General features: G+C 42.3%; 1 protein-coding gene across 2 annotated transcripts in view; it reads right to left on the bottom strand.

Moving 5' to 3' along the window:
- The window catches only part of DOCK1 (dedicator of cytokinesis 1), a 264,003-nt gene that overhangs the window by 212,460 nt on the left and 27,424 nt on the right, over positions 1-24,119 (bottom strand). Inside the window, exons 5-18 of one of the 2 annotated variants that reach the window (XM_027899291.1) lie at positions 22,129-22,225; positions 18,688-18,836; positions 15,471-15,606; positions 14,714-14,871; positions 14,026-14,107; positions 13,177-13,312; positions 12,779-12,851; positions 10,405-10,484; positions 8,007-8,132; positions 6,722-6,846; positions 6,314-6,412; positions 5,568-5,640; positions 4,498-4,601; positions 3,923-4,106 (exon numbers count right to left, since the gene is read on the bottom strand). In XM_027899291.1, the coding sequence (XP_027755092.1) occupies positions 3,923-4,106; positions 4,498-4,601; positions 5,568-5,640; positions 6,314-6,412; positions 6,722-6,846; positions 8,007-8,132; positions 10,405-10,484; positions 12,779-12,851; positions 13,177-13,312; positions 14,026-14,107; positions 14,714-14,871; positions 15,471-15,606; positions 18,688-18,836; positions 22,129-22,225 (1,622 nt within the window). Of the gene's footprint in view, positions 1-3,922; positions 4,107-4,497; positions 4,602-5,567; positions 5,641-6,313; positions 6,413-6,721; positions 6,847-8,006; positions 8,133-10,404; positions 10,548-12,778; positions 12,852-13,176; positions 13,313-14,025; positions 14,108-14,713; positions 14,872-15,470; positions 15,607-18,687; positions 18,837-22,128; positions 22,226-24,119 lie in introns of both variants that reach the window. The other variant, XM_027899290.1, reaches the window with a different exon arrangement.

Raw genomic sequence — 24,119 nt, forward strand, 5'->3', positions numbered from 1 at the left:
TTCTTTTATTCAGACTTCCAAAGCAACCAGCACAGTGTTTACCAAGGCATGAATCTGCAGAGTATTTTCTGGAAATTATCTGCAGAGATCCAAAGCAGCTGCTTTATTTTCCCAAAATCTTTCATTCTAAGCAATAAATAAAATGACTTCCAGTGGAAAGGAGACTGCAGTTCTCCTCGGACAGACTGCTCTCTGAGCAGCACTCAAACCAAGCCTTCTCATCATCTCTTTGGAAACAGAAATAGTGTTTTACTACAATAAAGTTTTGAAAATCTCCAAGTCCCCCCTCCCTTTCTTTTTTTAATGTATCCTACAAGGCTATAGCCTGAACCCAAAGTCTTAGAAACTCAACACTAACAGAAAGATTCCTTCTGGAAGGAAAGCAAAGATGCCTCCACGAGTTATCCAAATTGTTTCATGAGTATATTTATATCAGCTTTCCACCACGGAATTTGGCTCCAGCCTGACTTCTAACAAGGCATCAGCTTGACAGAAGAAATGATGTGAACAAAAGCCAGCCCACAGACAGTCTCCAAACAGCATCATGGATTGCCCCAAGAAAACAAATCCACGTGTGCTCTCAGCGTGATGGCAGAGCAAATGCTAAATGAATATACAGATGTGAACAGAAAATGTCAGGGCAGCCCAGCTTCCAGGAAGAGAAAAAAAAAAGGCACAGTGTACAGAAAAAATTGGGCATTCACTCTATTAGTGCAAGCACTAACCCCAGCAAAGCATCAGTCAGTCAGTTCATCCCACTCTTTTTGTAGGTCTTTGTAAAATAATACAGTGAAAGAATGCAGTAAATAAGAATACTGCAGTCAGCTCAGGTCAATTGGAATGTGAGATCAGAAAACATCAGGGAAAAGAACAAAGTTGCCCAGGGAAGCTGTGGCTGCCCCATCTCTGGAAGTGTCCAAGGCCAGGCTGGACAGGACTTGGAGCAGCCTGGGCTAGTGGAAGGTGTCCCTGCCCATGGCAGGGGTGGAAGTGAATGGGCTTTGAAGTCCCTTCCAACTCAAATCAGTCTGGGATTCTGTGATTTTCAACTGCAGAGGGTTTAAACAAATATCCAGAATGCCAAGTACCCAAGAACAACTTTGCTTTACTAATGTGATTTATGATTATATTGACTCCATATTTGCATGGTATTTGGAAGCAAACAGCACAAGTTCCTGGTTATCCACTTTCCTTGACCTGTATCCATCCAAAGGTTTCCCTACAGATGCCCCCAAACTTTTCTCAAAGCCCAGACACTGCAGTCAGGTAATATTTCCACTCAAATTAAATTTCCACCTATTCTTTGAAATTATCTTTCTTCTTTAACACTTGATTTTCCATTTTATGACTTTTATTTTAATTCTATACTTACAACTTACTTTTTATGCCACTACAGCACCCGAATCTGTCACACTGTCTGTTGTTTTGGGGTTGTTTTTTTAATTATCAACTGTGCTGACTGACTGAGCCAAATTCCTGTCAGTTGTTTTCCAAAAACCTGGTCTCCCTGGTTCCTCGAAGTCCTGACTCCAGTTAAGTAACAGCCACTATTATCTGGAGGTTTGAGTCCTTCAGGCAGAAAAGAAAACACAAAAATCCTCTGAATAAGCCTTAGAGGTGCCCTGGATCCTTCACCACAGCAAATCCACGGGGAGAACACCAGCTCCTGGTAAACAGAATGTTTTTCCAGAGATTTCAGTTCTATTCCCAACACCCTGTTAGTGAAAGGACATCCATCCTGTTAGTCCTGGAAGAGGCACCAGTAGGATTTACTTCCACAGGCACTGGGGTTTTGGGCTTCTCCTCTTTGTCTTGCATCACTATTCTTCCTAAAAATTCAGTGCAAAATCCAGGAAAAGGCCAGGGAATGTGCTGCTCTAATACATTCTGCCTCAAATCACTGACAACTGCTCAAGTTAATTAAGTAGATATTTCATATATTGCTCCCTCTCAAAAAAAAAAAAAAAAGCTGAATTCTTACCAGTTTCTTATTTTGGAGACTAACAAAAAGCAACATTAACAACTTTAAAGATTATAGAGAACTGAAGTGAGCTCAGATACAAAGAGGTACTTTGCTTTTTCTGTGTAGTATTTGCTGTTGCAAAGTGATTTACTCACATACTTTCAGAATTACTAAAAATAAGTCTTAAAGCCAATTCTAAGATACTTGCAGGGGGGAAGAAAGAACTATTACAGATGAGCAAAAGGAGAAAAATGTGTTTTGGCTGACCATTTTGGTAAATGAGGATAATCATGTATTTCTACCGACTTATTTTTGAGAAAATTAAAGGAGGAGTATTAAACAACAATTTTACAAAACTTAAAACGGGTTTCAGAAATTGCTCTGCGAAGAGCACTGCCAACTCTGAGATGAGAACTGATACTCGAGGGAGGAATTTAATGATGATTTTTTTGTTTGTTTGTTTCTTTTCTAAACCGCTCAAGGACATGTGGTGATCTTGTTTAACAATGTCACAACACTTTGAAGAAAAAAGACAAGACTTTGGCAACTTTGGAGGAAAAGTTTCACGGACAACATAATTAACAGCACCATTAAACAAAAGATCAGACCTCCAAAGCAAACCACACGTAAATTAAGGCTGAAAACAATGCTCAGTCTTCATTTTAACAACAGTGCTGCGAAGGCAACATCAATATATTGATCACTATGAAATACTTCTAATTACTAACGAGCACCAGGGAAGACCGAGGGGAAAAACAACATTGATATCACAAAGAGCAGCTCGATCCCACGTGCTGGTTCCTGTGATCCACAACCCCCAACCCCAGTGTGCTGCAGAGGAAATCCTAAACCCATATCCCAGTGTTTTGCTGGGGCCCCGAGCCTGCCAGGTTGCAGTGGATCCGATGTGCTGGGAATGGGAAACACCTGGGAAGTGCCGCTGAAAACACCGCAATAAACTGGGAGCCGCCTCCCCGAGCTGTATCGGAGCAGTGACGTTCCCCCCGGACACAGGGAAACTCATTGACGTGGCCATCTCATCATTATTCCCACCCACCTCCCCTCCTGCACGAGCTCAACTCCCAGCTGATCCATCGGCTCTCCTGAGTCACGACAGAGCGATCCCCTTGCCCTGGAATGACTCACTCCCGGCTCAATGACCCACCCACACTCCCAGTCTGCCGCTGGAGCAGCCACGAGAACGAGGGATCACTCCATGGCAACCAAGCACAAAAAAAAAAATCACACAGAGGGCACAGTCTGGAAATGTGAAATATTTGCTTTGGTGGCTGCCATCAGCTCCGAGTTCCACAGCCTTTGGATGCACTGAGCCAGCTGACAAATACACAGGAAAACTGGAGAGAAGGCAAGCTTCATTTAAAAGAAGCAAAATATGCCAACTCCACTGCCAGCAGTCTGTGTTGGTGTGTGAACCTAAGAGTGACCTGATGCAACGTATTCTCATTTTCACATCCCTTCTGCCTAAGAGGAGAAAAGCATCAGAGCTCTCTTCAGGTGTAAGATCTGGGTATTCACCTTGGAAATAACATAAACCAGCTCATTTGGGAGCAGAGCTGTGATATTATTCCCTCTTGAAAGCAGACTCATCCTCTCCCTTAGTGCTATCACTCCTAGCCCAGGAAGAGGGAAATGCCACAGAGCCTGTTTTTAGGGTATTTCAGGATAAAATTCTCTGCTATATGGCAAACAGTACCCCTGTTCCCATTTAACTGGGGATTCTTCTGCTTGCCCAGAGATTTTTACTGCTTTGAAGCAAAACAAAGGCTGGATAACACACAAACTCGGGAGGTGCTTTTGCTGCACCCAGACAGTGCAATTCAAGACAATCACCCACCATCCACTCTCAGGGGAAGGGGGATGGAGAAGGCAGCAAAGTCAGCACACAGGACCCAACTCCTGCCGTGAGGGGCAGGAGCTCCAGCAGTTCCACCAACTCACCGTTCTGGGTAAGTTTTGTTGAACAAACTAGAGTAGAAATCTGAAAAGAGTCTTTGCTGATGGTGCAGCTCCCAAGGTTCTGCATGCTCTTCCCTGTTGCTGAGTGTCCCTTTTCCTCCAGTTCTATTTTAGTGGAAGGCAGACTCAGGTACGTCGAGGCATCCTCCAGCTTCTTGGCTTCTGCCTACAGGGATGTTTTAAACACAACAGGAGAAAATATCTAGTAAAACCCTTGGTAATATTAACATTTTAGCATTTACAGTGGATTTTCTTAGGTTTGGGGCTGTTCAGTGGGTCTTGAACAAAAGAAACTGAGCACAGAGGTAAGAGACAAGTCGTGATTATTTAAAAGTAACTGTTCCCAACCCACAAAGAACTCAGTAACAAGTGCCTTTAAAATTAAAACATGCTCAGAAAAAACATACTCAGGTTTTAACCCTCAATCTGCCACACACACAAACTGCACAGTCCTTGCTGTTTAGTTGTTTGATCTACAGAACAGTCTGGAACACATCTTTCTGGGGACTTCTGGAACAGAAATCAGTCAGTGGAGCTATGGAAAGTCAAAATTCTACCTTGTAAACTATGAGGTCATGCTCTCCATCTCTCAGAGTTGTCCCATCGTATCTCATGAGCTTCACAAATGCCAGGGCAAATATTTTCTCAGATTTATCTTTGGCTGTTACAAAAAAGAAAAAAGACAAATCAGCACATAATTACTTGATGCTTCTACAGACAGTACACCTGAATCTCAAAGGCATGGGTGATCACAGCAAAGATTCTCCTTTAACAAAGTGTACAAGGAATTAAAAGAGTCTTCTAAACACAAGACAGAAGCAAAAAAAAAAAAAAAGGCAAAATAAACAAAATAAGCTGAAAGTTAAATAAAAACAAAGCAACGGGACAAGCAGAGATCACAAAGTTAAGAAGTAAAACCAGAAGGAAAGTGTAACAACCTGGACAGCCCAAGGAGCCTGTGAGAAAGCCCTGCAGCCCTAAGGAACTCTTTATTATTTAGGCTGTGGCCAACCTAAATATTTGAGTCATAAAACCATTTCTGACTCTACTGATTTGTAGCACACAATCATAATTTTGACACTTAGGACACTGGCTTTGGCACACTGTTTTCCTTAGCAACTATCATCCTCTGAACTAAGGAAATTTTTATTAATTTAATTAATTAAGGAAAATTTCATTAATCAAACTTCTTAATCCCAAAGTCTTTAATTTCTGATGCTAAGCCAACTGTGAATTCTTTCACATTCCCACTGTCACATATTTTTACTACTCCCTACCCACTTACCTCTAAGATATACAATACCACAACCCCTTTGAGTTACTAATGGAAAAATACATTCTATTAGTAACTCAAAGGGGTTGTGGTATTATTCCATTAGTAATAAATTCCATTTATTCCTTTTCATCTGATTTGGAGAAAAGAATGGTCAGGAAAGGAGAAACTCGCTCTGGGTAGGTAGGAGTGAGGAAGGCGAAAAGCGAAAAAGAAGCATAAAAACAAGCAGGCCAGAAACTTCATCCTGCACTAAAACTCCAACAGCCAGTTCCAGCTTGGGAATGTTATGCCTGTTTCAGGAGATTTTGGCACCAGTGGCAAGAGCCATAAGGAAGAGGCTGAGTTACTCACAGTCCTGTGACGATCGATGGCGGAAGGTGAATCTCAAGTGGCTGCGGTTCACGTCCTCGATGGGGATCGCGACCTTCACGCGTTGGGAGAGAGGATGGAGGAGGGAAACAGTCAGGACAGGACCCAGAATCTCACCTAGACTTCTTCCAGCAAGACCCCTGGCACTTCCAAACAGATTAATGTTTAAAAATCCCAGTGGAACACCCGGGTTTCTGATGCTTTTTGTCCATCTTTTGACTCAAGGCACCGTTGTGGGGAGCAGCTCCGAGTCCCTTCCCAGCACACAGAGCCCACTCCCACTGCCCACAGCCAGCCAGGATGTGTTCTGTGCACCCAACATCAGCTCCTCTGTCATATCCAAACTTGGCATCCAAGTAGAAAGTTTATTATCCAAGCAAATGGACCAAGCTTAAGGCACAGTCAGCCAGATCCCAAAGCACTGATGAGTTCAGCGCCAGGGCAGTTGTGTTTTAACCTTAATATCCTGCTTCCCTAGGCCAGCTGCATGGAAATAGAGCAAACCATTCCTAAACAGCAAACCATCCCCCACAACATCGACCAAAGGACGAAATAAAATTCAACATGCAATAAAAGTCAAAGCCTTCCTTAGCTGAACTACTCCTTGTCCTGCTAAACCCAACTACCAGCACCAAATTTCCCCAGGTTTGTTTCTCAAGGCTTCTCACTGAAATAGATATTTAATGCATATTAACACGTGGAGGAAGTTATTTGAAGGGTTTCTGTACCTTTACAGTCTCAAACCAGCGAGGCTGCTTTACTTGGTAATAGATCACTGACTTGTACTCCGAGATGGCTTCATCACCAGCACCAGGAAAAATAACACTCTTCGAAAGACAAAAAGACAAAAAAGCGTTTGTATGTCTCCAACTCCTCTTTTTCATTCAGATAAACAAAAAATAAATCAGTGAAGTAGGTCAAAATAAGACAGAATAGCTCTTGCTCAAAGCTGCTCATGAAATTAATATCAAAGGACATCACTGATATGGCAAGATGCATTTAATTATGACAAAGGAGCAAGCGTGGTTGAAAATAAAAACTGGGACTTCAGCTGACAAGTACAGAAAAAGATGTAGAAAAGGCTTAAACAGATATGCATCAAAACCAAAACCCCCAGACATTAAATACTTTAATACCTCTAATCTCTTGCCATCTTCGTCATAAACAGACACCGTAACTTCCACGTTCTTCGCCGTGGTTTTGCTGCCTTTGTCAAAATCCCCCTGAACCAAGGTGACATAGATGTCATTGCGAACGTCACCTGAAAGGCAGAGCACAGCACGAAGTCACTGACAATCCTCACAGTGAACCCAGCGATTGGTGAAACCAACGACACGCAGAAGCAACGATCCGTCGCACTCACACGTGGCAAAACATTTAAAACGCCACAGTTCCACTTGTTTTCATTATTCACGTGAAAGAATGAGTTTCCACACAGCTGTAAATTTAGCCCATGCACAGGTATTTTGCAAGTTAAAAATATTTGCCAGCCTACAGAGCTCTGTTTAACTTGTTGCATTGGGAAGTGGTTTGATGTTTTCACTGGTTTGGGGGATGCAGGGGAGGGTTGTTTTTAGCTTTATGCTCTTCAGCTACACCCCAATTCGACTGAAATTTTGAAAATGGACTGGGGGAAACAAGGCATTTCCAATAATTTCCCGAGGCAGATGGTTTATGTGCCAACATACGATCAAAACGAGGTGCTGAGGCACTTCCACCACACGGGACAGAGAGCAAAACATCTGACAAACACATCTGTCAGCAAGCACAGGGAAGTCTGCAACTGGGATGGGCTTTGGAAACATCCCATGGATCCCTAGAGTCCATTCCTATGAGAAGGACATTGCAGGGGTTCTGCTCTTGCTTGTGGTAGGTTTTATTTTGAGAAGCTCCACGTTCCATTTCGCGGTTTGCGGGGTTTTTCTGGTAAACACCTGAATTAAACATCCTCTGAATGCACATATTAAATAAAGATGATACAGCTTTCTTTCAAATACATTCTCTGAATCTGGTACAAACCTGAAGAGACTGGCATCTCTCTACATCAAGCCTGTTCCTCTGAAACTGTTTCTGGTTTGGATTCATCACAAGAGATAAGTTTTACATGTGCCCTTGCTGTGGGGATGATATAAAGTACAGGCACTTTGGATAGGTTTTTTTCACTGGAAAAAGGAGAATTTCCACATCCACTGGGATTTCATGTCTTTCTGGAGGGAGTGGTACATTCATTTATTGATGCAGCACAGGTATTACTAAATATTTCACATTTTTATGAGACAAAATCTTTTGATGACCCACTTTTTCTTATGTGCAACACACATCACATTTTTTATTTTTTCATTTCCCCCCCAAAAGTTTCCATACATACAGACACTTAAAACAGGTTAAAATACAACAAAGCGTTCATTCACACTGGCTTACCAGGCATAATAATCTCAGGAAAGCCCATTTTCCGAGCCACAGCTGTTGACCTGTCCACTAAGTGTGGAAACTCCTTCCTAATCTGATGGATATCTCCTGGAAGAAGTTTCAAAGTCACCCACAAACCTGTTGTGTAAAAAAAAAAAAAAAACCACCCACAATTATTAAACTGGTGGTATTTGTTCCCAAAGATTTCTTTTTACAAATTGAAAAACATTAAAATAAGATACATTAAGATAACATTTAGGACACCAAGTATTTTAAAAATCTCAAAAAAATCCCATCACTTCAAGCAAAAATATGAGCAAAGCACTCATAGGCATGTCTGATTATGCTCCAGTGTTTCTAATGAAACTGAACTGGAAAAAAAGAGAAGGGGGAACAATGATTTGCATGGAAAAATAAAGTATTATAACCAAGGAATAACCAGCAAATCCCTACCCCAAACTGATTCATCACCACTACCCCGTAAGTTGTTTTTTTACTCCTCTGAACACAGAGAAATCTACAGCATGAGCTTTACACAGTTGATATTTTTCTCTTCAGAAGCATAAGAAGCCACTAAAAAGCTCCTGCTCTGCCAACTAACATCAGGCACACTTGGTACAGTAAAAAGAAAGATGCCAAAGTGGAAAAAACCCATAAAAATAAAAAAAAACCTCCAACCTCAAAAAAGTCTTTCACTTGGTAAAGTGACTGGCAATCAAGTTTAAGCAGGAAATAATCACAGCAGCAATTTGCAGAGGAAAATCCTCAAATTAAAAATCTAGGAAAAAACACCCCAAAAATATTCAGCTACGTAAGAAATTGTGGGTTATCCCGTTCCACAATTAACTGCACATTCATTTTGTACACAGTTGGCAGCCTGCTGTCTCTTCTGTGGTATCTCTGTAAAAGGCTCTGTGCTGACTTGTTGCCAGAGATGGTTCTGACAGCAGCTATTTCACTGAACAGCAGCTGTAACTGCACTGACTGGCTAAGGAACAACTCAATCTTTCCCTCTTTCCTTGGGCTTTTTTTATTTTCTTTTTAGGGAAGGAATCTGAAATGAATCCAAAAAGCTGAAATGTTTCCTACTCTCTCATACACACACCGGCTGGATGTGAAAGCAAGGGGAGGAAAAGCAGATCTAAATTTTCCTCTTCGGCTCAAGGATAATTTAAAAATAAGGTTTATGTAGTTTTTATCTGCTATTAATTAGTTTTAAAAAAAAAAAATCAGGAAAAAGTATATAATCTTCCTCAGGTCTCTTGTGCAGCTGTGCCTTAAGTGATACAGTAAAACACACAGTGTTTGGGGAAAACTCTGCATTAGTTTGCATAACTTTGTATTAATCCAGAATTCTGGGAAAATATCGAAGCCAGTAATAACTGGACAGATCACAAAGTTCTGTATACACACAAAAATAAACCAGCCCAGACTTCAGAAGCTGAGCTTCATGTCAGCTGTGCACACTGAATTCTGAGCAGCCCCTAAGAGAAGGTACCACAGAAGGTTTCGGAGGGCTCAGGCTCCACCCTCACCACCTGCAAGCTCAGGAACAGTGCCCTGCTCTGCCTGGGAGGGAGCCAAATGGTGCAAGTGCAGCTGCAGAGCAGGGAAAACCGGGCAAAGGATGAGAAGGAAGAGAAAAAAATATCCCTTCCTTCGACATGAGGAGGCCAAAATCCACAGCTCAAGGGCACAACAGCCGACTCCTGAGTCATAATTTCCACTATGGAATCACAGAATTGCTGGGGTTGGAAGAGACCTCTGCAGATCATCCGGTCCAACCCACTGCCAAGGCAGGATCACCTGCAGCAGGTGACACAGGAACACATCCAGGTGGTTTTGGAAAGTTTCCAGAGAGGGAGATTCCACAGCCTCCCTGGGCAGCTGTTCCAGTGCTCTGCCACCCTCCATGGAAAGAAGTTCTTCCTCATGTTAAGGTGGGGCTTCTTGTGTCTTTGTTTATGGCCATTGCTCCTCATCCTGCCACTGGGCACCACTGAGAAGAGTCTGACACCATGCTCTGACACCCCTTGGAGGTATTTATATGGACTGATGAGATCCCCTCTCAGCCTCCTCTTTTCCAGACTAAACAGGCCTGGCTCCCACAGTCCCTCCTCATAAGAGAGATGCTCCAGACCCCTCATCATCTCTGTGGCCTCCCCTGAACCCTCTCCAGTAGCTCCAGTAGAAACATGAAGATATCCAAGAGATGAACAGTGATACAACTTGTAGAGTCCACACGGGGCAGGGGGAAAAGATGTGGGGCAGGGGGGGATATCAGGAAGGTGGGAAGAGAGAAACAAGCCAGAGGGCAGCGAAAAAGTAAAATTCAAATCATCATCGCGTCACAAATCGGGAGCCGAGCGCTTTTAGGGTACAGGGGTGTAGATTAAAGAAAGGCACCTACCCTGACCCTTGTGGTTGACTTCTTTAGCAGCAATCACTTTGTTTATAACAGTCTGAAGGAAATCATTCTCCCCCGCCACCCTGGGTGAAAAACGGGATGATATGTTCAGCTGCTTGTGTCGAATGGCGTCATCCAACGCTAGCCTGGAGGATGCACATGACGACCAACACCAGGAAACAAAGGGGCACAGAAAACCAGGAGTCACAGTGACAAGGGAACACAGAAGATCGTGTCGTAGTCGTGACAGAGAGTGTTTATTAGTCAACGCAAGACAGAGGACAGGAAAGGTGACAAGAAAGACAGAGGGAGATCATTAATCAGAAGAACGCTGGTCTACCAGAGAGTACAGCACACCTGCCATGTTACTGCTCCCCTCGGGGACATGCACAGACCCACTGCCCTCCTCTGGGAGGGGAGGAAGGCCTCCCCCCCTCAGAACCCCCAGTTAAGCAGTGAAAACCCACACAGGCAGTTTTCCCTTTATTATAAATACATTTATACAGCAGGCTGGCCCTGCAACACCTCCAGGGTCACCTCTGTCATTCCACAGGTAAAGCAGCAGTGCAGGGTGTCTGAAGGAAAAGCTGCCATAAATCTCACAGGAAAAGGAGGAGAAGAGCAGATACCCCAAACATTCTGTTAAACTCAGGGGGAATGAAGGGAAAGATGGGAACTGTAAATAAACAGCAGCAGTTTAGTGGCATTGAAGTAATCTCGCCAAGTGCTTTTTGACAGCCACTGTGTCGGTGGCCAGTGAATGAATACAAACAAACAAAGATATGAAAACAGAATTGTGTGTGGTACAACAGAAACAAAGCATGGAATGAGGAGAAAAATGTGGCTCATGTGAACAGCAGAAGCCTAAGTTGGAAATAACGACACCAGCGCTCAGAGTGCGATTCCACGTTACTCGTGCTCTTTGGAACATACTTTTTTCAGAAGGATGTTTTAATTTATTACAGGGGGAAAGGAACCAAAAAAAATAAATATCACATTGTACATCTTTTCCAAAAATCTGATTTGTCTACACAGGAAAAACATGAATCAGTGCTAATGGAGCAGAAAACTAGATGTTCCATTGGCATCCACTTGGAGACACAAATGTTCATTTTCCTTGCTTACTTCCACCCTCACTAAAAAATAACCTTGCTATTGTTTACCTCCCAATAACCATATGCTACTCTTCCCTAAAAACCTACGGTTTCCTTGCAAAATGGAATTGTACTTTGATTTTCTCATTAACACCTTCTGCAGCACCTGCCATCTTGCAGTACTCTCACCAGCCCTACACCTTCAAACCACAAGGGCTACCCAAAATAGGCCTGTTTTTCAAAATAAAGTTGATCTGAGATAACGTTATTTCAAGCTTCCTTTCTTTTTAATATTATTAAACCCCCTCTGCATACCATAGTGTATTAATCAAGGAATTTAGGTCCCATAACTACATTTTGCCTTTTGGAACAGATGGCACTCCAGCATTTCCCACAATGGGAAAACTAAACACCCACATTTTATGCACTTTTACTTGCTTTATCCTTCTACCTTTCCTTGCTTCACTGAACAATAAAAACCCCTGTGATCTATGGATGGAACAGAGTATTTCCCACACATTCTCATTTGTTAATAAGCTTTTGCTTCTAAAAGCACCTTCTCTGCACATATCTCTATATTCCATGTCAACAAGCTCAGAGTCAGTGTGGGAAGGTCTGTGGTTTTAGATAACTAGAATTTAGACCAAGTCAGTGTAGACATTGGTCTCCCTGATTCTGTGAGTTGTATCCAGCAGACACCACCTCTCCCTCACCAACCACCAAAATATGTAAGGTTTCTGGTACAAGTCTTGCATGATAAAGTTGAATTATGAGAAGATATTGCAGGGGGTTTATCAAGCCATCCTTCAAATCCCCAGTTTTTGTTTCAATTCTCACTACTGTGGCTGTGAAATTCTATCTCCTACCAAGGAAATTTGCTAAATTTGTCATTTGCTACATCTCCACAGAAGTCACCTGCACTGGATGTTGGTGACACTGCTGGCCTTTGTCCATCTCAGGCAGAGGCAAACTCAGAATGAACTTATCTTAAGTGTTTCACCTCTTACTCATTATCACCCTGACATCTTTAAATAAAAACAAAACAAATCTGAGAATGCAGGCTTTAAACTCAAACTTATGGAACCCCAAAAGTTTTTGGGACTAACGCTGTTAAGACTAACGGGAAATTATCAAGAAGATATATTAGCAAGTACTACTCAAGATAAAATACCTCACTAAATAAATTAACTTCAAAATATCAACTATTTAAAAAAAAAAAAAAAAACAAAGCTACATTCTTAATATTTTCCCTTCTGCTATTCTTTAAACTCTTTCCTACTTACGGTTGGAATGGGATGAAGTGCTGCTTGTCCTCATCATCAACCTTCCCGTTAATTATGTCAGTAACGTCCATCACTGCAAAGAAAAACAAAGGGTACTGAATTCAGGGATCAACGTGGGAAGAGGGGTGCCAAGGGAATACCCCGAGGTACTATAGGCAACAGTGACCCAGAAGAGTTAATTACATTAACTATGTAATCTCAGAATTTCCCTATGGAATAACAACATGTTGGAAATAACCTTTGGCACCTCCCACACGAGTCCTGGAAGCCGCAGTAATTCCTCTGATACATCAGTCTGATTACATTTGGAACAACTCTGAGTTTATACAACCCCCACAGGAGTCTCACACGCCCAATTTCTGGGCAAGGCATGACGTGGACAGATCCAGCACGGCTACCTGCCACCCCAAAAGGTCTCCGCAGTCCCGACGTGAGTTTCCTGGTGTTGTTGTCCCTCAGCTCCATTCTGCCAACTCTTACAATCTGACACACAAAACTGATTTTCTCTCTCTTCAGGTCTTTGCTGCCCAGGTCCTAGAAAGAGTAGTTTCACCAGGTTACTTCATAATAATTGGATTTCAAGTTCCACTTCTGTAGGCAGAAGGTTTGCTGCCCAGAATTTGCCTTCGCCGTGCAAGCCTCTGGCATCAGGGCAAAGTGTTTTTTGTTATAGTATATGAACATCTTATCTTGACTTCTCTGTTAATTAATTGCTTTGGAGGGCAACCCATTTCTCTTAAGTTAAAAATTCAAAGAGCAGTTTCGGTTTTAGCCTGGTGTTGAGAACGTTTAGTCGATCACTTATGGGAAATGTCTCACGTGAGCCTTTGCCGGCACAGAATCCCTGACTGGTTTGGGTCTTAAAGTTCATCCTGTTCCACCCCCTGCCATGGGCAGGGACACCTTCCACTATTCCAGGTTGCTCCAAGCCCCATCCAGTCCAGCCTTGGACACTTCCAGGGATGGGGCAGCCACAGCTTCTCTGGGCAATCTGTGCCAGGGCCTGCCCTCCCTCACAGCCAAGAATCCCTTCCCAATATCCCATCTAACCCCATCCTCGGGCACTGGGAAGCCATTCCCCCTCGTCCTGGCGCTCCATGCCTTTGCCCAATGTCCCTTTCCAGCCTTTTTGTAGGAAGCCCCCCCACAGAGGTGTGATTTGTGAGGTAACCCCACACAGATCACTGGATCCCGCCATTACCCCCCGAGCTCCCAAAGCGGCGCCCTCAGGGCCGGGCGGCACTCACGGTGAACACGGCGCGGAGGTTGTGCAGCCTGTCGATGTCCTTGGGCAGCCCACAGCTCGACCAGCGCACCAAGTAGTTCTCACTGGAAAAAAAAAAAAAAACAACAGCATTTTGAGCCCCGTTCGACCCGGCCTTGGGCGCTTCCAGGGATGGGGCAGCCACAGCTTCTCTGGGCAAACCTGTGCCAGGGCCTGCCCACCCTCACAGGGAACAGTTTCCTCCCAATATCCCGTCTAACCCTGCCCTCCTTCAGCCTAAAGCCATTTGCCCTTGTCCCATCACGGCACGCCCTTTAACATAAGCAGATAAAATCAACTTCAGGATTCACAGGAGACCCTTTTAAACCCCATCTGCTTATCCCTGAACAAGCGAATGTGCAGTGGAGAGCTGGCACTTCCCTTAGTGTATATTACTTTTACGAAGAAAACAACTCCTCGGCAACAGAGTGAGACTTTCTGCAGCTAAGGGAGGGCTCACACCTTGCCAGTGTGTTCACCTCTCACACGAGGTCTGCTCTTGGGGAACCACAGGACAGCCTGATGAGGAACAGCACAATCCTGGAATTGAGATGTACCCGGGGACTTGTCTACGCCGTTCACAGAAATTTGACTTTCATGAGCCCCAAAACCACCTCACTACCGTAACTGAGTAAGCACAGCTTAGGGCTTACACTGAGGCATCCACTAACCTGATAAATTTTGATTCCAGTGGATCATAGAGAGACATGAGGACTTCAGCATCTTCTCCTATTTTACAGACCACGTTTTTTAAATTTACAAATAAAGCAAAGGAAGGGGTGGCAGCAAACTTGGCTTGTCTGTTGATATCGATATTCTGTTTCTGAGACTGCAATTCAAGAACAGAAGAAAATAAAAAGTTTAACTCAACCTAACAGATATTCTACTGCTATAAAACTTTCCTAAAGCTTTTAAGAGAGAAGAAGGTTTTTCTGTTGAGTGTCTGCTCCCATGATCTTTGTTTATATCAGGATTTATGACAGTGTTTTCTGGATCTGCCTTCAAGTGCCACACGCCATAAGGAGAGTAAAAGAAAAAAAGGAGGGAAGAGAGATGTCTTCAGTTATTAAAAAGAGAGTTAAACATATGGAGGAGAAAATGGAGCCTTAAATATACCTGACAAAACCCAGGAAGTTCGTTCCTTGCTTTGCCTGCTGTTTCTCTGACAGGTACAGAGCACCAAGACAGACAGGAAAGGAAACAGCACAATTTCTACTTCCCACAAACTTACAGATCTCAACCATAAATCCTTTAAAGGGAGATAAAAAAGACAGCCTAAGACAGACAAGGTCTCCAAAAATGTTTAAGCCTGATAACTCTTCACAAAAATATCAAATTCCTCATTGCCACTGCTAAAAACAACAGTCATCCAATTAGTTTACAGTCTTATGTTGAAAGGGAAAAGCCACAGTGCTCAATATATCTTACTTTTTCCTCCTGCAGCCTCTCTTCAACTTGCTTGGAAGCTATTTCATGTGCTCTGAAAAGGCTGATGGTGCTGGTCTGCTCTGGGTCCAAAATGTTGCCATCTTCATCTCTGACCACCAGATCTAAATCAAGAATTCTAAACAAACAAGAAAATATGCTTGTGAATTAACAGCGCTCAAAATAAAGGCTTAAAAATCACCAGCCAAGTGTTTAACTTGCACACCTGACATATGAGAGAAAAAACACATTATCTGATACATGATAATGTAATTTAACATGTCACCAACAGTGGAGATAAGCATTCCTGGCTGGAAGTCACTTATTCCCACAGCACAGAGAGAACTGATGTAAATGAAACAGCAGAACAGCTGGGGAAGTCATTTCTTGAACGACTAAATTTGCAAGAGGTTCTGTCTCCTCCCCTGATTCACCACTGAACAACCAACTGCTACAGTACCATCACAGGCAGTTCCTTTCATCCCATCCCACTCCACTTTGTCCTCCAAAGCAGCGAATTCCTGTTTTTCCCAAACCCTATGAGATCCAAGCAGGCAGGAATTGCTTCCCTTTATTTAAAGGAGAAGCCAGATTCGTGTCAGCAGGGTGTTAACATCCACAATTACCTTCTGCAGAGAGGAAGGTTTCTGCCATAATCAAATCCAGTCTCAGGACAGACCTTTCCCATTTTTCCAGGTCAGTTCAGTGCTGCCAGCAGAACCAAGGATTAAACAAATCAGGTCCTCTCCCTAAGACTGACCCTCCTCACCTCCATCCCAATCCACCTGGTGCCTGTTTTCTCCTTCTAACCCTGCACTCAGCTCCCATGATGGAGCTGCTCTAACTGTGGGTTTGAAATCTGTTTGATCAACGAGCTTAAACCAAATTTGCTGTGTCTGATCATTCACTCAGAGGCTCATAGTTTATCTGGAAGTAAATCCCCTTTGGACAGAAAGGACTTAAAGAACAGGAGCTGGGGCAGACAAAGAAGTGTTTCATGGGCTTGTAGGATCCCTCCTCACCTCTCCCTGCACAGAGGGAGGCCTTGAGGTGTTCAAGCCTTGAGCAGGGTCAACACACAAACCCCTCCAATTAATTGCACTGCATTAACTCAAGGAGAGAGAATCATCACTCCAGTTGCAGAGCGAAGGCAGCAGATTTTTAAGCAACACCTCCCAAGCTCTTCTCTGTACTGGTCGCAGCCACCATAAAACTCAGACATCCCTGGAACATCAAACTCCCAGATGAATTTTTTTTTAGTGAGAAAACGGTTTCACCGTTGAAACCAAACAGAAGAGCAGGCTTGCTCCTCCCTACTACTGTTCCCTGGCCAGCAGCCACAGCAGGGGATACACCCACTGAGCCAGTCCTGCAGGGCCCTTCCACTGGAGGAACTGCCTGGAGCAGAGGAAATGGTACCTCGGGAATTCAGAGGAAGGCTCAATCACCCAGCCTACACACCAATGGGACAAGAACGTTTGCACACACCGTCAAAAAAGTCAAAGCAAACACTTCGATTCAATTCCTTTGTTTCATCCTTTAACTTGCAAATGATGATTGGAAAAAAATCTGGGATTTTTTTTTTTTCCTAAGCGTCCCAGTTACAGATTTTTGCAACTGAACAAAAAAAAAAAAACCCTCCATTTTCACAACAAAATTACTTGACCCAATTTCAGAAAGATATTAAAAATACAGATTCCTAAGGCCATTTTTACTTCCTCAGTTATTCTGACAACATGCTGTAACAAAAACTTTTTGGCTGTATTTACAGAAACCAAATCTTATTTACAAATCAGTATTTTACAAATCAGGAAGAGTTTGGGTTATGACCAGAACAGAAAACACTTAAAATGGGTTGGGCTGGAAGAGACCTTAAAGATCATTTGGTATTTATAAAAACACAAAATGAATTCACTCTGTCTGGACACTGAAATCACCATTCATGCCTCTTTTAGACACAGTAAATGTGGGACTATTAGAAACATATGTTATCTTTCAGCTGTGAGTATTTACTCAGAAGTTGGAATTCACCTCCCTCCTGCACCCCCCAGAGAACGTTCTGATCACTTAATTAGTCCATCAGAACACTATGAATACAAAGCACAGCACAAGATGTTCCACTGTGTTTGAAGGCTGAGCATCTGGAGGTTATTCAAAGTAACTTTTACCAACTCCTTGGACAGATGGTAAAATACAGTAGCCAAACAAATAATACCAACAACATCTGGTTAATTGTGTACAGAGGTACAGCCACCCATATCTCGGATTATAAATGATAATTACTGACTGAATGCAGTCACTATTTCTTTAATTTCTTTCTTCTTTTTTAAAATCCCAGCTTTTGCTGATAAAGTACACAAACAAATACTGCAAATGCGGCAGTTCTTAAGGAATTTAATATAAATAGCTAAAATCTGATTAGATATTTGCATCACAAAGGATTTAAAGACTGGTTTGGTGAAAACTTTTCCAGTCCCCAGGCGTGCAGGACTACAGGATCTCACAGAATGGGATCTCTCTCTCAGTGTTCAATTCACTGCTTCAAATAATGCCCTGACTCAAGTGCAACACGAGATTTCTCATATTTGATCAAAATGCAAAGTTATAACTGTACAGACAATTTGTATCCTAAAACTTTTATTTAAAAAAAAACCCTATGCTTAAATCCAGACTGTTTGCAGAGAGAATACATTATTCAAATACTTAATATATGCAAACTACAGGTCTAGGCCAATATTTTCTTCCCAACTTCAATTCTCTTCTGCTAAACAGATACTTCCTTTTATGAAATCTGTCTGTTAATGTTCTGCTACCAGCTGGATACTATGGAAATAGAGGAACACTGAGCTAAATGATGTTTCTGAGCCAAATCCTTCACCATCACATTAAGCTGAGTGACTCCAGGGCACACACAGCTGGTGGTGCTGAGAGGGTGACAACTCTTTAGGCTGCAGAAGCAAGGGGAGCTGAATTTATATTTTGAATGGAAGCAAAACTTGCACTTTTGAATTGCCCTTAAAAATCACAAATTCATACCAGCATCAAATTGATGATATCACCATGAGGGAGATACGTGGATTCCACTTTGACATATTATAAAGACTGAAGTTGATGCAGCATTTTTATGTTGCTTTAACAGAGATGTTAATATATAAAACTATCACATCTCCATAAACACAAGAATGAAAGCACAAAAACTGGGAAAACACTGTTCACAAACCTGTTGCCATAATCAATTTTGGCAGTCACTTTCTTTTTCAGCTCCTTGAGCTCATCTTGGGGCAGGGTCCCGGATAGGATTTGGGATCTCCACTCAATGAGGTCGTAAATCATGTGCCTCACGCTGCGGAACATCTCCCTGTTGTCCTGCTGTTTGGAGGGAAGAGAGGGGCAGAAGTTAGTCCTGAAGTATCCCTTTAAATACACAGAATTAACTGCAATTACAAAACATGAATATAAAGGGTAAAAGTCTAAAACAGCCCTAAAATAGCTTAATTTTTCTGCAGCACAGAACGCTGCATACAGAGAGTCTGACATTCAGCTTTAGGGCTCTAAATAGGTGTAAAAGTTTGTGTTTGTGACACTTTAAAACCTGCATCATGATGTATTCAGGCATTCAAGGGGAATAATCACACATAAATTTATTCAATCGCTTTCTGTCCTGAGCAAAACTAAAAATGGGGCATTTTAACAGCAAGAGGCTCAAGTTCTCCAAAAATCCACCTGCAACAAGCTGGAGAATCCTTCCCCTCCCCAGTTCAGCCTTCAGAACAACACTTTAAAATCCCTCAGGGTGCAAAGCCAAGTACATCAGTATCTTGCAAGTCCATAGGTAACAGCTAAAAGGCAGTGAAAAACCAGCAAAGCATTTAACCTCATAGGAAGTTAAACACCTAAATTATTTTTAAAGCCTGGAACTGTGGATATTAAATAGCGCCAGCAGCATATACAAACTTCTCTTGGAAACACTCAGCTAAGCTAAGAATAATTAAATAATTACAGTAAAATTCCCTACTATATATAAGAGACAAAGAAAAACTGCAGAAGATGCAGAAAAAGAACATAATGATTCCAAGACTCTGGGAAAAAGGATATCTAACTGTGAAACTTGGAGACTTCAGTCTGTTCAGATTATCCAAAAGCTGCCTTGATTATAGTGGGAGAACCTCCACAGAGAGAAAATACCCATTATTAAAAGCTCTTTAATGTAGCAGAGAAAGACACAACAGGCACATATGGCTGGGAGCTAAATACAGACAAATCCAAATGGGAAAGTGGTTCCTGATTTTCAGTGCTGCAGGCAATCCTAAACTGGCGAGAGGGAAAACATGCCACATCCTCTGCTTTGTGAAAATGAAAAATGAGTATCCATTCAATATTTAAACCCGAATTACAAAGTGAATAAAGGCATAAATGTGCCCATTTAATGGTTTTTGATATGCAGGATATGGACAACATGGAATACCCATGTAGTCTGCAGATTACCCAGTTTGAAACCGGCTACCTCCAGTAAAACAAAGCCCCCCTGATAAAGCAATCCCACTGCACCAGTGCTCCTTCTGGCAGGTGACCACATGCAACTAATCCAACAGATATCCCTGAGATACAAACTATAAACCAACTCATTATGTGACCTACCTGCCCAGAGTAAATTGTAACAGGGACTGGAACCCTTTCTGCTACTGAACTGAGGCCACTGGCACAACCTGAATCCAAAACTAATAGCAAAGCACTCAAGTAATGTTTAGGATGGATCACACTCCTAGAACGGTTTGGGTTGGAAGGGACCTTAAAACCCATCCAGTCCCATCCCCTGCAGTGGACACCTTCCACTATCCCAGGTTGCTCCAAGCCCTGTCCAACCTGACCCTGGACACTTCCAGGGATGGGGCATTTACAGCTTCTCTGGGCAACCTGTGCCAGGGGCTGCCTTGTATTTTTTCTTAAAATCCAATGTAAACCAACTCCCTCTGTCAGTTTGAAGTCATTCCCCCTTGTTCTGTCACTCCAGGCCCTTGTAAATCGTCGCTCCCCATCTTTCTTGTGGGCTCCCTTCAGGTCCTAGAAGGCCACAATTATTTCACCCCAAAGCCTTCTCTTCTCCAGGCTCCCAATTCTCTCAGATTTTCCTTGTAGGAGAGATGCTTCAACCCTCTAATCAACTTCATGACCTCTTCTGGACTCACTCCAAAAGGTGTAGCTGTCGTGTGCTCACGGAAACAAATGGCTGACAAATGAGATGTTAAAATTTAACAGCAAGGAAAACATTTACTACTAAAAAAAGCACGCACGTCATGGGAAGAAAACTCCTAACAATGGTTGGACAAGGCTTGGAGCAACCTGGGCTAGTGGAAGGTGTCCCTGCCCATGGCAGGGGGGTGGAATGAGAGGAGCTTTAAGGTCCTTTCCAACCCAAACCATTCCATGATTCTACAGCAGTGGAACCAAGGGCAAGGCTGTTCTCAGTGCCCTCCCCAGACTCTGTTCCTCCTGGTATTTCCACCTCCCTACCTCTTCCCTGCTCCTCAGCACAACCTCTCTAATATAACATCATGTTCAAGCTCTCTCTTTAATATCCAATCTGCTTCTCCTCATGTAAGATATTATCCTTCATCCTTTATTCTGCAACACTGCATCATTTCCATTACACTGTATTTCTAATCTTTATTTTCATGGGTGTGATTAAAAACCACATTAGTCAACACAAACATCTTCATTTCCAGTTGGTGCCTTCATTACCCGGCGTGCACTTTTATGATAGAAGATTTCAAACACATTTATGGGAAACAGACTCTGAATTAAATCCCACTTTAAATAAAAGACTTGCATGTTCCCATTATCTTGTTACAGTGACCTTGCACAATGAGAGAAGCCTGAGCCAGGGCACCTTAAATCTCACAGCAGGTGTTGCTTCGCATCTGAATTGCACTTTTAGGTGTCAGTTTAAACTCTTGACCTTACTTATTTGCACTTTCATGTGTGTTTTCCTGTTTTCCCATCCCAGAGACTATCAATGCTTATTACTATAAATTTCTAAGAATATGTTCTCATGTGCTTGGAACCTTAGCACATGAAAATAATCAGGTGTGTAACTTAAAGTGGGAATTAATTGGGAACAATTAACTTCAAGTACAAAAATACTGAGAGGAAAAAGGCCTACAGTGACGATTTTACAAATGTTTAAGTTTACACCTGCAAATTCAACATGAAATATTCATTTACCTCATAACACAGACAGCCTTAAGAACTGTCCTGAAAACCATTTTCTTAATTAGTAATTATATATTAGATTATTTCAAATCTGTCTACATCTTAAAAATCCAATGCATTCTGTATAACAGAACCTCCATGCAAAATGGGTCATAATTGCTTTACAAATTAATCCTAGATCAAGGTAACACTCTAAAAAACTGATTCTGCACAAGAAATACATGGGATTTGGGAAAACACGCCAGAGAATCACTAAAGAGATTTTTGCTTCAACAGAGAAGATGCTGAAGAGCTTTTCAGTACTACAATTAGTCACTGGAAACAGTAAGAGAAGGGGAATTCCATTAATACTCCCTTCATCATTAATAGTTCCTTCCTTCTTCCCCTTTCCCAGCACTACTCTGTCCATCAACCATTCCCAGTGTAAATGTTTGCCCAAGTTGTAACTTACAACATATAATTGCCTCCATATTATGGACCATTCCCGGAGCGTAGTGGTGACCTCCTGAATCAAGGGCAGCTCGTTGGGGATCACTGTTTCATGTTGGCTGAGGAGGAGGAGGGAAAAAAAGGCTGAATTAAGTAGTAGCTTTGAGTGAGAACACAGAATCACAGAAAATTAAAGTCTGAAAGACTTTTAAGATCGAGTGCGACCAGCAGCACCATCACCATGTTCATCACTAACCCATGTCCTCAACTGCTGCACCCACACACGTTTCAAACACTTCCAGGGAAGGTGACTCCACCACTGCCTGTGCTGGACAACCCTTCCTGTGAAAATTTTTATCTTGATACCCAATCTATATCGTCTAATCTAGAATCCTTCCTAGGAGGGAACTGTTCATTTCCAAAGACAATAATACAGGGTTGAAAATAACATAATTTACTACAAATTTATAAGCAAAAAGGTGATGTTGTGAGATACTGAAGTGGTAAACACCAGTACAGGCACACAACATAACAGGTACTTGGATGGGCAGAGACTGTGGAATCACAGAATGGTTTGGGCTGGAAGGGACCTTGAAGATCTTCCAGTTTCACCCCCTGCCATGGGCAGGGACACCTTCCACCAGCCCAGGTTGCTCCAAGTCCCGTCCAACCTGGCCTGGAGCACTTCCAAGGCTGGGGCAGCCACAGCTTCTCTGGGCAACCTGTGCCAGGGCATCCCCACCCTCACAGGGAACAATTTCTTCTCAATACCTAATCCAAACCTTCCTTTCTTCAGCTTAAGGCCATTCCCCCTTGTCCTATCACTTCATGTCCTTGTGAACTTCTCCCACCCTCTCCCCATTTCCCAGTTCACAAGGATATCAATACACACCTCACCAGATTATTTATTACTGACACATTTATTTCACCAGAAGCAAGCCAGATAAAACCCACATACACACAACCTGCAGTGCAACAACACTCATCTGTAATGGTTTTTTTTTACCTCAAAATATCTCGCAATGAAAACTCAGGCGTTCAAGTTCGTACCACAAAATTTTCTGCGTGACTTGTTTTAAAATTGTGTCCCAGGAAAGTAAGAAACACTAACTAGACACCTTTTAATATTTCCAAAGTAGGGTACTTAAAGGCAGTTTTGTAATCAGGGAGAAAGATGTCATTATGCAGCAATCTCATGATTAGAAGTTTGATCATTTACATATTTAACAGCGTGTAAAAATAAGTTAGGCACAAAGGAATAAAATATTTTAATCCTGTTTCACTCCATTTCATACCTGGGTAATTATTTAATAATTTCACTCCATTTTTTTTTTCTTCTCTGGGATTTGGTTGGGGTTTTTTTCCTGTTTTTTAACTGAACTTGATATCAATGTTAGAAACTTTTACGTGCATGTCCAGCAAAGCTGATTGGATATATAAGGGTCTGAACAGCTGTTAAATAATAAATGCAGCTCAAATACTTAGTGTGGTACACGCCAGGGATGGGAAGAGGACACAAAATAACTTCTCAGTAAGGCAAAAAACAATGCCTGGATAATTATTTTCAGCAAGGAGACCGGTCTACAAGATGAACTGAAGAAGAATTAAGAAATTACTTAAATTTCACGTGCATAAAAGGAAGGTGTCTCATATCAAAGGCCTCTTTATAAACAAGACAGAAGCCATAAGACTCAAGGGCTGCAAGATAGAAGAAGCTGGGAAAGCTGACACTGGACTAAAGCAGAAGGCAGGGAATGGAGCAAGTTAATCTGAGTAATTATTAGTCTAGATAGTAATAAAAGTTATAAAGAGAAATGATAAATTATTAATTCCACGAATAGAGAGAAGGTTATGCTTTAGCTCAAGGCAGCCCTTCCAGCTCTGCTGATGTGACACCACCTTCCACGGGAGGTCAGTTAATAATTTAAGACATTTTAAACACCAAAACGCACACATTTTCATCAGCAGCTCTTGACTAACCAGAAACAGGTCTGAAGTCACTTGTCAGTACAC

Source organism: Empidonax traillii, unplaced genomic scaffold (genome assembly GCF_003031625.1).
Source record: "Empidonax traillii isolate 1590-97213 ecotype Southwest subspecies unplaced genomic scaffold, ASM303162v1 scaffold655:size661012, whole genome shotgun sequence".
Classification (NCBI taxonomy): Eukaryota; Metazoa; Chordata; class Aves; order Passeriformes; family Tyrannidae; genus Empidonax; species Empidonax traillii.